Source organism: Capra hircus, chromosome 11 (assembly GCF_001704415.2).
Source record: "Capra hircus breed San Clemente chromosome 11, ASM170441v1, whole genome shotgun sequence".
NCBI lineage: Eukaryota > Metazoa > Chordata > Mammalia > Artiodactyla > Bovidae > Capra > Capra hircus.
Genome location: NC_030818.1, coordinates 60,179,235 through 60,199,816, shown reverse-complemented (window position 1 = coordinate 60,199,816; position 20,582 = coordinate 60,179,235). Strand labels below are relative to the sequence as shown.

At 40.0% G+C, this 20,582-nt stretch overlaps 1 protein-coding gene across 1 annotated transcript in view; it reads right to left on the bottom strand.

Moving 5' to 3' along the window:
* The window catches only part of COMMD1 (copper metabolism domain containing 1), a 169,018-nt gene extending 148,981 nt beyond the window's left edge, over nucleotides 1-20,037 (bottom strand). Inside the window, exon 1 of the mRNA XM_005686785.3 lies at nucleotides 19,824-20,037. Within this exon, the coding sequence (XP_005686842.1) occupies nucleotides 19,824-20,000 (177 nt within the window). The 5' untranslated portion in view covers nucleotides 20,001-20,037. The remainder of the gene's footprint in view (nucleotides 1-19,823) is intronic.

The following is a 20,582-nucleotide window of genomic DNA, read 5'->3' as shown; positions in this document are numbered from 1 at the left end:
AAAACTGGTCCTCATACAATATTATTATAATATTATTCAGCCTTAAAAAAGAAAGAATTTGGCAATATGCAACAACATGGATGAACCCTGAGGACATATTATTAAGAGATATAAGCCAGTCAAGGAAAGACAAGTACTGCATGATTCCACTTGAACGAGGAATCTAAAACAGTCAAATTAATAGAATCAAAGAGTGGAAAGGTGATGCCGGGGGGTAATAGGGAGTTATTAATCCATGGGCATAAAGTTTGAGTTAAGGAAGACTGAATAACCTCTAGAGACCTGAAACACAACACTGTACCTACAGTCAGTGATATTATATCATATACTTAAAAATTTAAATAAAAAGAAAGGTTTCTCTGCTCAATGGAGGAAACATGAGGAAAAAATGGTTATATTTTAGGGCAGAAAAGTAGTATCCTCTATCCATTATAAGGCAAAAACTGGAAACTTCTCAAATCCCCATCAACAGTAGAATGGATAAGCATATTGTGATATATTCAAACACTGGTGTATTTAGCTGCTGCTGCTAAGTCGCTTCAGTCGTGTCCGACTGTGCAACCCCACAGACGGTAGCCCACCAGGATCCTCTGTCTCTGGGATTCTCTAGGCAAGAACACTGGAGTAGGTGGTGTATTCAGCAGGAGTTCGTAAATTTTTCCTGTAAAGGGCAGACAATAAATACTTTAGGCTTTGCCAACCATCCTGTCTCTACTGCAACTACTTAACTCTGCCCTTGTAGAGCAAAAGCAACCATATACTTTATAATGGACCCTGAAATCTGAATTGCATATAATTTTCATGTGTCACAATAAAATTTTTAACCATTAGAAGACATAGAAACTATTCTCAGCCCACTGGCTGCACAAAAAGAGGCAGGGGGCCAGATTTAGCCTGTGTGGTGTAGTTTACTGACCACTGCTCTACAGCAATAAGAATGAATGATCTACAACTGTATGCAATAATGCTGAATCTCATAAACATGTTGAATGAAAGAAGTCTGACACAAGAGTACCTACTATAAGATTCACAGAAAGCAAAACGAAACTATGTCATTAGTACAGATGGCTAACAAACGCATGAAGAGATGCTCAATATTACTCATTATCAGAGAAATGCAAATCAAAACCACAGTGAGGTAGCATTTCACACCAGTCAGAATGGCTGCTATCCAAGAGTCTACAAGCAATAAATGCTGGAGAGGGTGTGGAGAAAAGGGAACCCTCTTACACTGTTGGTAGGAATGCAAACTAGTACAGCCACTATGGAGAACAGTGTGGCGATTCCTTAAAAAACTGGAAATAGAACTGCCTTATGACCCAGCAATCCCACTGCTGGGCATACACACCAAGGAAACCAGAATTGAAAGAGACACATGTACCCCAGTGTTCATCACAGCACTGTTTATAATAGCCAGGACATGAAAGCAACCTAGATGTCCATCAGCAGACGAGTGGATAAGAAAGCTGTGATACATATACACAATGAAGTATTACTCAGCCATTAAAAAGAATACATTTGAATCAATTCTAATGAAGTGGATGAAATTGGAGCCTATTATACAGAGTGAAGTAAGCCAGAAAGAAAAACACCAATACAGTATACTAACACATATATATGGAGTTTAGAAAGATAGTAACGATAACCCTGTATGTGAGACAGCAAAAGAGACACAGATGTATAGGACAGTCTTTCGGACTCTGTGGGAGAGGGTGAGGGTGGGATGATTTGGGAGAATGGCACTGAAACATGTATAATATCATATGTGAAATGAATCGCCAGTCCAGGTTCAATGCATGATACAGGATGCTCGGGGCTGGTGCACCGGGATGACCTAGAGGGATGGTATAGGGAGGGAGGTGGGAGGGGGGTTCAGGATGGGGAACACGTGTACACCTATGGCAGATTCATGTTGATGTATGACAAAACCAATACAGTATTGTAAAGTAATTAGCCCCTAATTAAAATAAATAAATTTATATTTAAAAATTTTTAATAAATAAATTTTTAAAATTAAAAAAAAAAACCCTAAACTATGTCATTAGAAGTTAGGAGAGTGGTTCTCTTGGAGGTGGGTGCCCAGAGAAAGCATAATGACGACAGCATTTGATCTCTTGATCAAGGTACTGGTTATATAGGTATATTCAGTTTGGGAAAAGTCATGAAGCTGCACAAGTGATCTATGTACCTTTCTGTATGCATGCAATACTCAACAAGTTTTTAAAAATAAAATTTCAGTGTCCTTTCTAGGAAACTTAGCTGAAAAGCCAGAAAAGATACAAAGTCCACTGACTTTAGGAACAGATAATTAGAGATCTAAACAAGAGTAAATCTCATGTATGATATACACCTCATATACATGTGTGGAATCCTTAACAGAAAAATTAAGTCACTTTATATCTCTATACCAAAAAATTGATTATATACCAACCAAATCTGGATGGTAAAAATAACATACTAGGAGATTCTGTTCTAAACATCAAATGTATATAAAGTTAACATCTATCACCTTGATTTTAAGTAAAATCTAGTGGAAGAAAATCAAAGATACTAATGATTTAAGATTCATTACCCTAGGGAGTGTCTGTCATTGACTTTCAGGGATCAAAAATGATTATTAGAGGCGAAAGGGAGCCAGTACGTAAAAAATGAATACATTTTCTGCCATCATCCTTTTATGCACATATTCTTGCTTACTGTATCCAGGATATCCCAGCCTCACCAAATGTGAGGTTTGGGAGGCAGGACAATTGACAGTTTGGTTCATTCATATTTCCAGTGCCAAGCACAGGACCTGGAACATAGCTGCTGTTGTTGCTGTCCAGTCACTCAAAGTGTCCGACTCTTTGCAACTCCATGAACTGCAGCACACCAGGCTTCCGAGTCCTTCACCAACTCCTGGAGCTTGCTCAAACTCATGTCCATTGAGTCAATGATGCCAACCAACCATCTAATCCTCCGTCATCCCCTTTTCTTTCTGCTGTCAATCTTTCCCAGCATCAGGGTCTTTTCTAAAGAGTTGGTTGTTGGCATCAGGTGGCCAAAGTACTGGAGTTTCAGCATCAGTCCTTCGAATGAATATTCAGGACTGATTCCCTTTAGGATAGACTGGTTGGATCTCCTTGCAGTCCAAGGGACTCTCAAGAGTCTTCTCCAACACCACAGTTTAAAAGCATCAATTCTTCAGCGCTCAGCTTTCTTTATGGTCCAACTCTCACATTCACACATGACTACTGGAGAAACCACAGCTTTGACTAGATGGACCTTTGTTGGCAAAGTAATGTCTCTGCTTTTTAATACACTGTCTAGGTTTGTCATAGCTTTCCTTCCAAAGACCAAGTGTCTTTTAATTTCATGGCTGCAGTCACCATGTGCAGTGATTTTGTAGCCCAAGAAAACGAAGTCTCTCACTATTTCCATTGTTTTCCCATCCATTTGCCATGAAGTGATGGGACCAGAGGCCATGATCTTAGTTTTCTGAATGTTGAGTTTTAAGCCAAGTTTTTCTCTCTTGTCTTTCACCCTCATCAAGAGGCTCTTTAATTCCCCTTCACTTTCTGCCATAAGGGTGATGTCATCTGCATATCTGAGGTTATTGATATTTCTCCCGGCAATCTTGATTCCAGCTTGTGCTGCATCCAGCCCAGCATTTCACATGATGTACTCTGCATATAAGTTAAATACAGCCTTGACGTAGTCCTTCCCAATTTGGAATCAGTCTGTTCTTCCACGTCCAGTTCTAACTGTTGCTTCTTGAACTGCAAACAGATTTCCCAAGAGGCAGGTAAGGTGGTCTGGTATTCCCATCTCTTGAAGAATCTTCCACACTTTGTTGTGATCCACACAGTCAAAGGCTCTTGCGTAGTCAATGAAGCAGAAGTAGATGTTTTTCTGGAATTGTCTTGCTTTCTCTACAATCCAACATATCTTGGCAATTTGATCTCTTGTTCCTCTGCCTTTTCTAAAACCGACTTGTACACCTGGAAGTTCTCGGTTCATGTACTATTGAAGCCTAGTTTGGAGAATTTTGAGCATTACTTTGCTAACGTGTGAAATGAGTGCAACTGTGTGGTAGTTGGAACATTTTTGGACATTGCCTTTCTTTGGGACTGGAATGAAAACAGATCTTTTCCAGTCCTGTGGCCATTGCTGAGTTTTCCAAATTTGCTGGCATACTGATTGCAGCATTCTCACAGCATCCTGTTCTAGGATTTGAAATAACTCAGTGGGAATTCTATCACCTCCACTAGCTTTGTTCATAGTGATGCTTCCTAAGGCCCACTTGACTTTGTATTCTAGGATGTCTGGCTCTAGGTAGGTAACCACACCATCTTCGTTATCTGGGTCATTATGATCTCTTTTGTATAGTTCTTCTGTGTATTCTTGCCACCTCTTCTTAATATTTTCTACTTCTGTTAGTTCCATACCATTTCTGTCTTTAACTGTGCCCATCTTTGCATGAAATATTCCCTTGGTATCTCTAATTTTTTTGAAGAGATCTCTAGTCTTTGCCATTCTATTGTTTTCCTCTATTTCTTTGCATTGGTCAATGAGGAAGGCTGTCTTATCTCTCCTTGCTATTCTTTGGAACGGTGCATCCAGATGGGTATATCTTTCCTTTTCTCCTTTGCCTTTCATGTCTTTTCTCAGCTATTTATAAGGCCTCCTCAGACAACCATTTTGCCTTTTTGCATTTCTTTTTCTTGGGGATGGTTTTGATCACTGCCTCCTGTACAATGTTATGAACCTGCATCCATAGTTCCTCAGGCACTCTATCAGATCTAATCCCTTGAATCTATTTGTCACTCCCACTGTATAATCATAAGGGATTTGATTTAGGTCATACCTGAATGGCCTAGTGTTTTCCCTACTTTCTTCAATTTAAGTCTGAATTTGGCAATAAGCAGTTCATGATCTGAGCCACAGTCAGCTCCCAGTCTTGTTTTTGCTGACTGTATAGAGCTTCTCCATCTTTGGCTGCAAAGAATATAATCAATCTGATTTCGGTATTATGCATCTGGTGATGTCCATGTGTAGAGTTGTCTCTTGTGTTGTTGGAAGAGAGCGTTGGCTATGACCAGTGTGTTCTCTTGGCAAAATTGTTAGCCTTTACCCTGCTTCATTTTGTACTCCAAGGCTGAACTTTCCTGCTACTCCAGGTATCTCTTGACTTCCTACTTTTGCATTCTAATCCCGTATGATGAAAAGAACATCTTTTTTTGGTTTCAGAAGGTTATGTAGTCTTCATAGAACTGTTCAACTTCAGCTTCTTTGGCATTAGTAGTTGGGGCATAGACTTGGATCACTGTGATACTGAATGGTTTGCCCTGGAAATGAACAGAGGTCATTCTATTGTTTTTGAGACTGTATCCAAGTACTGCATTTAGGACTCTTCTGTTGACTATGAGGGCTACTCCATTTCTTCTAAGGGATTCTTGCCCACAGTAGTGGATATAATGGTCATCTGAGTTAAATTCACCCATTCTAGTCCATTTTAGTTCAATGATTCCTAAAATGACAATGTTCACTCTTGCCATCTCCTGTTTGACCACTTCTAATTTACTTTGATCCAGGGACCTAACATTCCAGGTTCCTATGCAATATTGTTCTTTACAGCACTGGACTTTCACCACCAGACACATCCATACCTGGGCACTGTTTCTTCTTTAGCTCAGCCTCTTCATTCCTTCTGGAGCTACTTCTCTGCTCTTCTTAAGTAGCATTTTGGGCACCTACCAACCTGGGGAGTTTACATTTCAGTAAGTTATCATTTTGCCTTTTCATACTGTTCATGGGGTTCTCAAGGCAAGAATGTTGAAGCGGTTTGCCACGCCTTCCTCCAGGGGACCACATTTTGCCAGAACTCTCCACCATGACCTACACCACATGGCTCATAGTTTCACTGAGTTAGACAAGGTTGTGATCCACGTGATAAGTTTGGTAGTTTTCTGTGATTGTGGTTTTCATTCTGTCTGCCCTCTTAGATAAGGATAAGGATAAGAGGCTTATAGAAGCTTCCTGATGGGAGGGACTGGCTGTGGGGTAAAATGGGTGTTGCTCTGACGGGTGGGGCCATGCTCAGTAAATCTTTAGATTAAATCTTTAATCTGGAACACAGTTCAGTTCAGTTCAGTCGCTCAGTCCTGTCCAACTCTTTGCGACCCCATGAATCACAGCACTCCAGGCCTCCCTGTCCATCACCAACTCCTGGAGTTCACTCAGACTCACATCCATCGAGTCAGTGATGCCATCCAGCCATCTCATCCTCAGTTGTCACCTTTTCCTCCTGCCCCCAATCCCTCCCAGCATCAGAGTCTTTTCCAATGAGTCAACTCTTCGCATGAGGTGGCCAAAGTACTGGAGTTTCAGCTTTAGCATCATTCCTTCCAAAGAAATCCCAGGGCTGATCTCCTTCAGAATGGAGTGGTTGGATCTCCTTACAGTCCAAGGGACTCTCAAGAGTCTTCTCCAACACCGCAGTTCAAAAGCATCAATTCTTCGGCGCTCAGCTTTCTTCACAGTCCAACTCTCACATCCATACATGACCACTGGAAAAACCATAGCCTTGACTAGATAGAACACAGTAGGTGCTCAATAAATGTTCACTAGACACACAGGGCTTCCCTGGTGGCTCAGAGGTTAAAGGTCTGCCTCCAATACGGGAGACCGGGTTCGATTCCTGGGTCGGGAAGATCCCCTGGAGAAGGAACTGGTAATCCACTCCCCAGGCTACAGTCTACGAGGTCGCAAAGAGTCGGGCACAACTGAGCGACTTCACTTCACTTCACTTCACTTCAGACACACGGAAGCAACCCGATGTCCACTGACAGATTAACAGATAAAGAAGTTGTAGTACATACACACGATGGAATACTACTCAGACATAAAAAGGAGCACATTTGAGTCAATTCTAATAAAGTGGATGAACCTAGAGCCTATTATACAGAGTGAAGTAAGTCAGCAAGAGAACGATAAATATCATATACTAACACATATATCAGAGAAGGTGACGGCACCCCACTCTAGTACTCTTGCCTGGAAAATCCCATGGACGGAGGAGCCTGGTAGGCTACAGTCCATGGGGTCACGAAGAGTTGGACACAACTGAGTGACTTCACTTTCACTTTTCACTTTCATGCATTGGAGAAGGAAATGGCAACCCACTCCAGTGTTCTTGCCTGGAGAATCCCAGGGACGGGAGAGCCTGATGAGCTATCATCTATGGGGTCGCACAGAGTCGGACACGACTGAAGTGACTTAGCAGCAACACATATATATGGAATCTAGAAAGATGGTACCAAAGAATGTATTTGCAGGGCAGCAGTAGAGTAACAGACATAGAGAACAGACTTACAGACATGGGGAAAGGGGAGGAGAGGGTGTGGAGAGAGTAACATGGAAACTTACATTACTATATATAAAATCGATAGCCAACAGCAATTTGCTGTATGTTTCAGGAAATTCAATAGGAGCTCTGTATCAACCTAGAGGGGTGGGATGGGGAGGGAGACAGGAGGGAGGTTCAAGAGGGAGGGGATATATGTATATCTATGGCTGATTCATGCTGAAGTTTGACAGAAAACAACAAAATTCTGTAAAGCAATCATCCTTCAATTAAAAAATAAACTTTAAAAATAAATAAATGTTCACTGGAATTACCAATCATAAATAATTTGTAAATGATTTGACTATTTATTAAGTAATATATGCTCAGGAAAAACATAATAGAAATTTAAGGATTTTATAAATGGTAGCTTCTTTGTTTAGAAACAGGTCTATATAAAATTGAGGAAGAGATCAGATGTCATGACAGAGAACAGTATCTTTCAGAGATAATTTCACACTGGCATATAAAGATATTAATTTAATCATATATACAGCACACATAACACAACCCATAACAAAATTTCTATAATACGGCTTTTTTTAAAAAAACTGAAGTAGTTGAAACAAATTTTTCATTAAAGATGAACCATAATGGAGGTTAAAATTTATAAAAACTACATTTTAAGTTAAAGCCAAAAAACGTAGGTGCTTTATTATGACCAAAAAACACGTGAGTTATTGTATGTCTGTAGTTTATAAAGGGGCTTCTCTCATAGCTCAGCTGGTAAAGAATCCACCTGCAATGCAGGACACCCCAGTAAAAGATTATAAATAAGGATCCATTCTAGCAGAACACATCATTTATTCCTTTCTCATGACATTTACCATGTAAAACAGGATTCTTCAACGCATGGGCTGTGATAATCACTTCTGTAAACAGAACAGGGTATACAGCATATTTGTAGTTTAGTTGCTAAGTGGTGTCTGACTCTTTTTGTGACCCCATGGACGGTAGCCTCCTCTGTCCATGGAATTTTCCAGGCAAGAATACTGGAGTGGGTTGCCATTTCCTTGTCCAGAGGATCTTCCTGATCCAGGGACTGAAACCAGGTCTCTTGCATTAGCAGGTAGATTCCTTACCACTGAGCCACCAGGGAAGCCCCTATAACCTATTAGAGACTTGGTAAAAACAGCTATCCCTTGGTGTCCACAGGTCACTGATGCTCAAGTCTCTTAAATGAAATGGTACAGTACAGTTGTCTCTCTGTATCCTCTGACACAGAAGCCGTGAATAAACAAGACTGGCTGTACTTGACAGGTATATCCAAGATAGAAATTGTCTTTAAAAATACTCCTACTGGACTTCCCTGGTGGTGGAGTGGATAAGAATCTGCCTGACAATGCAGGGGACACAGGGTTTGTGGGGTTTTTTTTCCTTTTATCTATTTATTTTTTAACTGAAGGATAATTGCTTTACAGAATTTTGTCTTCTGTCAACCCTCAACATCAATCAGCCACAGGGGGACACAGGTTTGCTCCCTGGTTAGGGAGATCCCACATGCCAAGGAGCAACTAAAGCCGACAAGCACAACTACCGAGCCCGTGTGCTGCAACTACTAAAACCTGCACACCTAGAGCCTGTGCTCCGCAACAAGAGAAGCCAGCACAGTGCGAAACCTGCGCACCCCAACCAGAGAGCAGCCTCTGCTCGCTCCAACTAGAAAAAGCCCGCACGCAGCAGTGAGGATCCAGCATAACCAAAATTAAAATTAAATATGTATATATTCTTACCCAGGAACTCCTTCCATCCAAGTCAAGTTTTCAGACCGGAAACTTGCTTTGAGAAAAGGAGACCTAGAAACTTGCTCTGAGAAAAGGACCAAAAATAGGTCTTCAATTAATATGAATTTTACGCTAAACTAAGAAAGAAAGAAAAAAGCTTACAGAACACCTCATTACAGGTCACTTGAGTCTATTCACATATTTTGCAAACTCTACTTGGTAATATGCAATTGCTGCTTTATCATATGATATCCAGTGACATAAAAACATAACATCAAACAGTTGTTTGCCAGTCCTTTAGAGAGGTAGGAATACATCTCATGAGTTATCATCTAAATTTCCAAAGTCAGGGAAGGGCAAGATGGGGTAGGGGATTAAGAGGTACAAACTATTACGTATAAAAGAAACTAGCTACAAGGATATATTGTACAGCACAGGGAATATAGCCAGTATTTTATAATAACTATAGAAGGAGTACAACCTTTAAAAGTTGTGAATTATTGTCTTGTACACCTATAACATATAATATGGTACATCAACTATACCTCAATTAAAAACATATTATAAAAATAAGATTAAATTTTAAAAAATTCTCAAAAATCATCAATGAAGTTAGCAAAAATGTATTTACACAAAACCTAGTGAACTATGGGGCTTCCCTGGTGGCTCAGAGGTTAAAGTATCTGCCTGGAATGCAGGAGACCCTGGTTCAATCCCTGGGTCGGGAAGATCCCCTGGAGAAGGAAATGGCAACCCACTCCAGTACTCTTGCTGGGAGAATCCCATGGAGGGAGGAGCCTGGTAGGCTACAGTCCATGGGGTCACAAAAGTCAGGCACGACTGAGTGACTTCACTTCACTAGAGAACTATACCAAAGGAATCTGTTTACAGAGCTTTACATTTTCCAAAAAATGATATTTCTAAATTCAAAATATCTAACCAAATATTCAGACCTCTTTTGGATAACAAATTCTTATTATTGAGTAAGCAACTTTGTTTTCTGAACTAAGAACAATTCAAGAAGAACATTTTAAACGTTATATTGCTTCCAACCTATTTTATCAGTGTATTAGCAAGCTAATATTCTACTGCCACCTAATGTAGAAGAAGAGAATCACTGCTTATAGTTAAGACAAAGACGACTGAATCCTGAAAATACGGCAGAATAAGTCAAATGCATTCAGTCTCTCCTGCTCACGTCTCTTGATCTAAACATTTTAAGATCAGCTATTTTGCATCCATTTTTTATACTTAATTTAACTTCTTATTACCTTTTATTTGTTGTTCAAAACATATATGGGTGAAATTCATTCTTAAAGTGAGTTAAATATCAAAAAGATACTGCTTTATGTACTTTTCTTTATTTGCAAAGAGAGGCCAGTAACAGATTTTAAAATATCTTACATAGTAAAATCTTTCTACATTATATAATAAATCCAAAAACTGTACTGCAGAGACAACAAAGCTCAACATTCAAAAGCATGATGGATTTTCACAACAGACTTTTTCATAAGATAAATTCCACAACAAAATCACTAATGAGCACTGAACTTGAGTTGTTTTATAAACTTGATATCAAATTCACTTTTAAGCCTCTGCTTTTACTATAAATACTTTCAACAAAACTAGAATCAAATTGTGCTTTTAAAATAATATATACCAAGGAATTCCCTGGCAGTCCAGTGGCTGGGACTCTGTGCTCTCACTGCTGAAGGGTCCGGGTTCAATCCCTGGTGAGGGAATTAGGATCCCATAAGCTGCACGGCATGGCCAAAAAAAATAAAAAATAAATAAAAGAAGCTGCCATACAAACACAAGGTAGCTAAAGTGACAGAGGACTAAATTTTTAAAATAAATAATAACAGCAACATATACCAATAATAAAAGTAAACACACCACTTTATGCAAAACATTAAACTTACTGGAGTATTAAAAAGATTAAACAGGGTATCCCTTTATAGGAATTTAACCTTTTCAATTTGTAGCCTACCCCAAAACAAGACAGCCATATAATGCTCTTCAAAAGCCTCTGCAAAAAACTCTCTCCAGTGCTGAGTACAAATGCACTGAATTCCTAATACTCAAGAATAGTATTTTTTAAAAAGAGACAAATTTTTTAAAAGTCAAATGCAGAAAATTATGTACTGTATGCTCACCGCCTTGTATTTTAAAAAGAGAGAGGGGCTGGTGGTGATGGTGACATGCTACCCCAAATTATGGCACTCTGGCATATTGACTATTATAAGGTGAAGGAATCTAAGAAATAAAGAGCAGAAAGGTTGCCCTGACCTCCCCACCAATCCTTCTCCTCTAAAACAGGTCATAAAATCCTCATATGAGAGGTGCCCTCACTATACCTAGAGAAATGAAACATCCATTCCTTGTCTCCAAAAACAAAGGAATGCCAAAAAAAAAAAAACTTACAAACAAGCATTGCTAAATTTCCTTGGTTTACTATAATTATTTCATAAACCTACGAACAAAGCTAGTGGAGGTGATGGAATTCCAGTTGAGCTGCTTCAAATCCTGAAAGATGATGCTGTCAAAGTGCTCCACTCAATATGCCAGCAAATTTGGAAAACTCAGCAGTGGCCACAGAACTGAAAAAGGCCAGTTTTCATTCCAATCCCTAAGAAAGGCAATGCCAAAGAATGCTCAAACTACTGCACAATTGCACTCATCTCACATGCTAGTAAAGTAATGCTTACAATTCTCCAAGCCAGGCTTCAGCAATACGTGAACAGTGAACTTCCAGATGTTCAAGCTGGTTTTAGAAAAGGCAGAGGAACCAGAGATCAAATTGCCAACATCTGCTGGATCATCGAAAAAGCAAGAGAGTTCCAGAAAAACATCTGCTGCTACTGCTGAGTCGCTTCAGTTGTGTTCAACTCTGTGCAACCCCATAGACGGCAGCCCACCAGGCTCCGCCGTCACTTCTGCTTTATTGGCTATGCCAAAGCCTCTGACTGTGTGGACCACAACAACCTGTGGAAAATTCTGAAAGAGATGGGAATACCAGACCACCTGACCTGTCTCTTGAGAAATCTGTATGCAGGTCAGAAAGCAACAGTTAGAACTGGACATGGAGGTCAGAAAGCAACAGTTAGAACTGGACATGGAACAACAGACTGGTTCCAAATAGGAAAAGGAGTACGTCAAGGCTATATATTGTCACCCTGCTTATTTAACTTCTATGCAGAGTACATCATGAGAAACGCTGGGCTGGATGAAGCACAAGTTGGAATCAAGATTGCCGGGAGAAATATCAATAACCTCAGATATGCAGATGACACCACTGTAATAGCAGAAAGTGAAGAACTAAAAAGCCTCTTGATGAACGTGAAAGAGAATGAAAAAGTTGGCTTAAAGCTTAACATTCAGAAAACTAAAATCATGGCATCTGGTCCCATCACTTCATGGCAAATCGATGGGGAAACAGTGGCTGACTTTATTTTTCTGGGCTCTAAAATCACTGCAGATGGTGATTGCAGCCATAAAAATTAAGATGCTTACTCCTTGGAAAGAAAGTTATGACCAACCTAGACAGCATATTAAAAAGCAGAGACATTACTTTGCCAACAAAGGTCTGTCTAGTCAAGGCTTTGGTTTTTCAGTAGCAATGTATGAATGTGATAGGTGAACTGTAAAGAAAGCTAAGCACAGAATTGATGCTTTTGAACTTGTGGTATTGGAGAAGACTTTTGAGAGTCCTTCGGACTGCAAGGAGATCCAACCAGTCCATCCTAAAGGAGATCAGGTCTGAGTGTTCATCGGAAGGACTGATGTTGAAGCTGAAACTCTAATACTTTAGCCACCTGATGTGAAGAGCTGACTCATTTGAAAAGACCCTGATGCTGGGAAAGATTGAGGGCAGGAGGAGAAGGGGACGACAGAGGATTAGATGGTTGGATGGCATCACCGACCCAATGGACACGAGTTTGGGAAAACTCCCGGAGTTGGTGATGGACAGCGAGGCCTGATGTGCTGCAGTCTATAGGGTCGCAAAGAGTCAGACACGACTGAGCGACTGAACTGAACTGAACTGATGTCAACAGATGATACTTGTGTGTTTTTGCACATCTGATTTCTATATTTTCTGTAAAGTTAAATAATATTTACAATAAAAAGTATTAAGGGAAAGCATAAAGGTAGGTAAATGTTTGCAAAACTGAAAATTAACTAAATGTAGCATCCTTCAGAAGACCTATTTCTGTTATAAGACACACAAAGACTGTATTACCACAGGTCTTTCCTTTCTGGTCAATCTAGTTCTCAAAAAATTACAAATTTTCATAGCTTCAAGAGTAGACACAAAAGAGGGTTTTTATAGATAAAAATATTTCTTAATCTTTTACTACTTTAAATCTTAATATGTTACTGATGTTATTTTCTCATATAAATGTAAACCAGTTTTCATAACATTGATGGTATAACTTGACTCTTAAGCTTGCAACATTAATTTTATACATTTTATGTTAATTTTACATCCTCTTACTATGAAAAAAATCCAAATTCAAATTATGTCTTACCAAGAACACATGTAGTACTACAGAATTATTAAAGCTTATTTCTCATTTACCACAAGCTTCATGACCTAAAGAAGAGATTAGTGAAATTCCTCAAGTGTGCATAAGACCAAATAATCCCTATTTCTTATATATTTCTATTTTAGATTTCTATCAAGCAACCAATAAATAGGGCTTTCCTGGCAGCTCAATGGTATAAGAATCCACCTGCCAAGCAGGAGACAGAGGTTTGATCCCTGCGTCAGGAAGATCTGGCGAAGGAAATGGTAACCCATCCCAGTATTCTTGCCTGGGAAATCCATGGACAGAGGAGACTGGTGGGCTACAGTTCACAGGGTCGCAAAGAGTCAGACATGATTTAGCAACTAAATCAGCAGCAGCAACCAACATATAATTTATATACAAGATTGTTTCCAAGTATTACATATGAATTTAGGAACAAATTCTAAGAAAGGAATCACCAAACTTTTTCTGTAAAGATTCAGGTAGTAAATATCTTAGGCTTTGAAGGCCACAAGATCTCTGTTACAACCACTCAACTCTATTATTACAGTGGTGAAAGCTGTTACAGACAAGATGTAAATGAATGAGCACATGGCCATGTTCCAGTAAAAATGTATTTATGAAAATGGGCTGCAGGCCAGATTTGTCCCAGGGGTCATAGCTTGCTGACCCCTGATTATAACCTTCCACAGTATGACTCCTTCCAGCTCTTCCCATACAGAAGTAATATAGGTTTTCTCTCCGTGATTACTTTTTTAATGGCCATCTCCACATTTAAGCACTATCCACTCATTCACATATTCTACAGATTTTTACTAAATGCATACCATGTGCCAAAAACAGTTTTAGGTGTTAGTGATTTTAAAAAATGGAATAAGTAATAATAAAGTGCTGCCCTCTTAATGCTTACATTCCAATAAGGTATATATAATTTCAGTTAGTAAGAAGTATGAGAATAAGTAAAGCAGGGCAAAAAGAGTGGGGGTGGAAGGGTGAGGCTCTTTGCATGGATCAGGGAAGACCTCATAGGAAATCACTTTTAGCTAGAGAATGAATGAAGTAAATAAACAATCCAAATGAATATCTGGGGGAAAAGCACTGCAGGCATATGGACAACCACCTGCAAAGGTCCTGAACAGATTCAGAAAGCACCTAACAGGTTTTAATAAAGACAAGGTTAGTGGGGCTGGAATAAGACAATGAGATCAGAGAAACTGGTAAAGGTGAGATCACAGGAAACTATAGGCTATGGTAAAAAGGACTGGATCTTATTTTAAGCTCATGAATATGACATGGTTGAAAGCAAGGCAGTCAGTAGGTATGATGTATGGTTTAAAAAGGTCACTGGTTTATTTGTCATATCTCAGTAAAGTTGGGGAGAAACCGAGGTTCACTGGCAGCTGTGCTGTAGGAGGTAGGAGGCAGACTGTAGGAGACAAAAGTGGAACAGGAGAGCCAAGCCATAAACTGCTGCATGTATTTATAGATTTCTAAATAGAATTTAAACATACTTTTAATACAAATCATAGAGAAGGTGAAAAGTGAAAGTGAAGTCGCTCAGTCGTGTCCGACTCTTGGCAACCCCATGGACTGTAGCCCACCAGGCTCCTCCACCCATGGAATTTTCCAGGCAAGAGTACTGGAGCAGGGTGCCATTTCCTTCTCCAGGGGATCTTCCTGACCCAGGGATCAAACCCAGGTCTCCCGCATTGCAGGCAGTTGCTTTTACTGTCTGAGCCACCATAGAGAAGATAGTATAAAATAAATAAGCAATAAGGATAGATTGTACAGCCCAGGAAAATATAGCCATTATTTTCTAATAGCTTTAAATGGAGTATAATCTATAAAAATACTGAATCACTATGCTATACACCTTGAACTAATAACTGTAAATCAACTATACTTCAATTTTTTAAAAAAGTGATAGCAAGAATGTGAACAAAGAATTATATCAACAATGTGTGTGTGTGTGTGTGTGCGTGCGCGCGCGCACGCGCGCGTGCACATGCTCAGTTGCGTCCAACTCTTTGCAACCCCACAACTGTAGCCTGAGAAGCTCCTCTGACCCTAGGATTTTCCTGGCGAGAATACTAGAATAGGTGGCCACTTCCTCCTCCAGGGGGTCTTCCTGACCCAGAGATTGAACCTGTGCCAACTGCACCTCCGGCACCGCAGGCAGATTCTCTACCGCTAAACCACTGGGGAAGCCCTGTATCAACAACAGACAAAACAAAACTCAACAGAATTTTCCTTAAAAATTTTCGTTCAATATGAAATTTCGGTGAGGAAATATAATAATATCACCAACAGAGGGCAGTAGTGAATACAGAACGTAAGTGTACAAACTGTGATCCAGCTTCATAGTTAAGATCTTTCTCCAGAATTCTAGTAAACTAGAATTGAGGAGCATCCCTGAGAGGTTAACAGCAGAAGCAAGAAACGAGATTAGGCAAACACATATCTATGAGAAGTTGAAATTATAAATATAAGCAAAAAAAAAATTAGATAAAAATGGCAGAGTATTTATAGGGGATGTCATTTCCCTAACTAAATACACCAAACGCAAATCACTGATTTCACTGCTTCTCAGGAGATACCAAAAAATAAAACTAAAGCTAGTGAAGAGTCAGCTTCATGTATCTACACATTGATGAAGGGTTTGCCCTAAAGGGTTCATGTCCCAGCCAAGTAGGGTAGAAAAGCTCCTGTTCAAGAGGAAAACAGGGACCAGTACAAATGTGAGCAATCAGTACACTGCACCTGGGCACAGAATGTGAAGGTTAGAGGGAAAGGCTACAGCTCAGGAAGCAGCTGAACTTGAAACATAGCCTATGAATAAATGAAGGCAGGCAGCTGGCAACAAGGAGACTATTAACATATACCCACTGCCTATTCCCTGCTGGGAGTTTCACATCCCTTCCTTCCTTTCCTTCTACCTCTGTTGTCCCTCTTCATCTTCACTCTCTTTACAGAACTTCAGGCTCTATAGATCACTGAAAGGTATGACACTACTCCATTTTTATCCTTAGTTTTCTTTTCCCCCCTCTGTCTAGATTCCTACATTTTCTTTAATATTTTTCCTCACTGCTTTTCTTCTAGCCTGCATGTTGAATTCAAGATTGTTGAGACTCCATAGACAGAAGGAAAAACTGTTTTGACCTCTGCAGTCATCATTATGTAAAAACGTATACCCTGCCCACTTCATAGTCATTAGTATGGCTACCGTCAAAATATACACACAGACACACACAGAAAATAACAAGTGCTGATGAGGATGTGAAGAAATTGGAATTCTTGTACACTGCTGGTAGGAAGGTAAAATGACACAGCTGCTGTTGAAAACAGGATGGCAGTTTCTCAAAAAATTAAAAATAGAATTACCATATGAGCAATTCCACTTCTGGGTATATACCCAGAAGAATTGAAAGCAGGGTCTCAAAGAGGTATTTGTACACCCATAGTCACAGCAGCACTATTAACAAGAGCTAAAGCAAGGAGGCAACCTACATGTTCACTGACACATGAATGGATAAGCAAAGTGTGGTGCATACTGATACACAATGGGCAATTATTTAGTCTTTGAAAGGAAGGAATTTCTGACATACACCATAACATGGATGAACCGGAAAGATACCATGGTGGAATGAAATAATCCAGTCACCAAAAAAGTCAAATACTATATGATTCCACTTATACGTGACACTTAGAGTAATCAAAATCATAAAGACAGAAAGTAAAATGGAGGGCGTTGGTCAGGGAGTGAGATGTGATTTATATGGAGTTACTGTTTAATGGGTAAGGGTTTCAGTTCTACAAGGTGAAGTTACAGATACAGATGGTTGTGATGGATGTACAACATTATCAATGTATTTAATACCAATGAACTGTATACTTTGAAATGGTTAAGATGATAAATTTTATGTTTTGTGTACTTTACCAAAACTTTTTTAACTGAAGGGGAAAAAAGTATAACCTGCTAAAAAGCAAGAATAAAGGAATAAAAAGTAGTTTCACTTTTTTCTTGCCTCCTCAACCAATACTCCAAACTGGGTATGGCCATGCATTGGTCAAATTAGACTGTTCACCATTTCTTGAATGTGCTCTACGTTTTCCTGCTCCACCTCTGCTATTTTCTTAGCCTAAATGCCCTATGTGGCTGCCCTTCATTTTAATCTAAAATACTCTTCAAGAGCAACAAAAATGGCATTTCCAGGAAATTTGCCAGAAAGAGCCAATATCTCTTTTCTGTCCATAAGTAGTCCACTCAGACCTCTAATTCCAAATACTATGCATCCTTGTATAATGTTTATTTGTGTATGTTCTCTTCTATTGCAGATGGACATTCCATCTCTGCTCAAAGCCTTTTTGTTTAAATTCATATTTACTTTTTACGTTTTCATAAGAATTAGAGATGTTTATCCCTCAGTGGTGCTTACAAGGTAAATGAAGACTGGAACTTATATTATCTTGAGCCCATAGTTTCAGTCCTAAGCCAACCAATCAAAGGCTTTTTCCCTTCCTACCTTAAACTGTGAAGCACAGGCAAATCTTCAGTTCCACTCCCAAAACCAAAAGAGTCCTGCTACTCAATCCAGCCTCAGGCAGAGGACTGAGAATAGTGAGAGCAAGATCTAGATATTACATGGCAATGTATTTTAAAGAAAATAAAGGAGAGTTTCCATAATACTCTTTCTCAGTATATTTCAATTTTTGTCATAACAAAAGATTCAAAATATCCCCCAATATTTAGAGATTCTAAAACACTGCGATGTTCTTACTTTTCGGTCTTCAGTCCCTTATCCTCATTCCCTTACAGGCCTAGCAAACACTTCAGAAATTCAGGTAAGATGTCAAATTCTCTAAGAAATCTTTTCTTATCACTTTAAGAGTAATATTTGATAGAAACAGAAGACATTCACTAGTGACTCATCGTAACCAAAATTACTTAAAATATCCAGAATCACATATGAGATATTACTTCTTACATTTCAATAAGACAATCCATTTACTTTGTTTTCAATAATTGCTTTGGTTTTCTTTTTCCAGATTCAAATCCTATAAGCAAAAGCAGTTAAAAAAAAAAGAAACATAACTGCCCTTTAAGGTATCAGAAGCAGTTCTGAAACACAGCAAGTGCAAAAGGATAACAGATGAAATTTCAACACTGATTTTAATCAGTGTAACCATTAGGCTAAATGCTTAGACTCCCAGAGCCTGTTTCCCAATCTTTAAAATGGGGGTGTACCACATAAGGTTTTTGCAAGAAACAAATTAAACAAAATAGAAAATGTCTAAAAGAATTCCTAACACATAGAAAGCCCCCCAAGAAATATATTTCTACAAATTATCTCTTGCGTACACTTCATTACTAGATTCCATCCTATTGCTAGTTCTTAGTCTAATCCAGTATGATCCAATAAGGTAGCCATTAGCCACGTATGACTGTTGAGCATTTGCAGTAGTGACTAGTCCAATTTGACATGTGCTTTAAATGCAAAATATACACCAGATTTCAAAGACTTAATGAAAAAACTAATATAAAACATTTCATTAATATTTTGTATACTGATTACATGGGAACAAATACTTTGGATATATTGGGTTAAATATTAAAATTAGTTTCACGTTTTTCTTTTTACTTTTTTTTAATGAGGCTACTAGAAATTGTAAAGTTGTTATGTTTGGCTCTCACTGCATTTCTACTGGGGAAGGCTGAGCTACGCTTTGACTTCAAGCTAATGAACGTGCTCTCCTAACCTTACAGTAGACTGCCTGACAGGGGTTCCCTAGGGCTAATCCACCCCTTATCCCGGCAAACATTTGACCACTAACACTCTTGAACACTTCAACGGCGCAGGAAAACTGCTGGCTTGATCGCTCTTAATATTAAACAGTATGGAGCGCAGAGATCTGCAGAGGCAACTCGAAATCGTGACCTACACAACAGAGCAGTGCCCGGAGACAAACCCCGAGTCTTCGGTGGGTGTCGGTCAGCACTGCTGCCGGAAGCCCTAAGAAAGTGAGAAGAGGCGACAGAGCGAGCGCCGGGGACCTGATGAAGCATAACATGGAGCCCCTGGAGTGGAGGTCTGAGGAGGGAAGCCTTTCGGCTTCGGAGGGGACCAGTTGGAGGGCGGCGGGGAAGAGACTCGGCTCCGCAGCGGAGGCTGCGGAGAGAAGCGCTACCTTAAGAATCCCCTTCATCTTCGCCAGAAAGGGGCGGAACTCCTCAAGGGACACCTCCGGATACAGCTGGCTCCGCAGCAGCTCTTCCGTGATGCCCGGGTGCCCGTAGAAAGTATCCTGAGCCAGGCCGCTCAACAGCCCACTCAGGCACTTGGAACTCTCAAGTTCGGCCGCCATGGTTAGCAAAGGCCACTGACAGCTGAGCGCGACAGCACTACGGCAGCCGAGATGGGCCTAAACTGCCGGACAAACGCGCGAGAGGAAAGTGGCGGAGGAATGCCAGCAGAGGTCGCTGTTAGCAGCTCCCAACTCTGCACCTGAGGCGAAGAGCTGACTCATTGTAAAAGACCCTAATGCTGGGAAAACTAGAGGGCAAGAGAAGGGGGCGACAGAGTGTGAGATGGCTGGATGGCATCACGGACCCAATGGACATGAGTTTGAGCAAACTCAGGGAGATAGTGATGGACAGAGAAGCCTGACGTGCTGCAGTCCATGGGATCGCAGAGAGCTGGACAGGTCGTAGCGACTGAACAACAATAACAAGCTCTGCAAAACACAACCCGTACATTTGCCAGTGCGGAGCTATCAATTCATTAACCCCTCATTTTGCTTCTGCTGATTTCCCTCTTCAACCCCAGGGCCTACTCAGAGAGGAAATTACTCGGTGAAGATTACTTTAGATGGAGTAGCATGCTATGCCGGTGGCGGTTTAAGTTTTGGTTGGCTGTTTCGCCCTCTAGGGTTTGCCAGTCCTTTAAC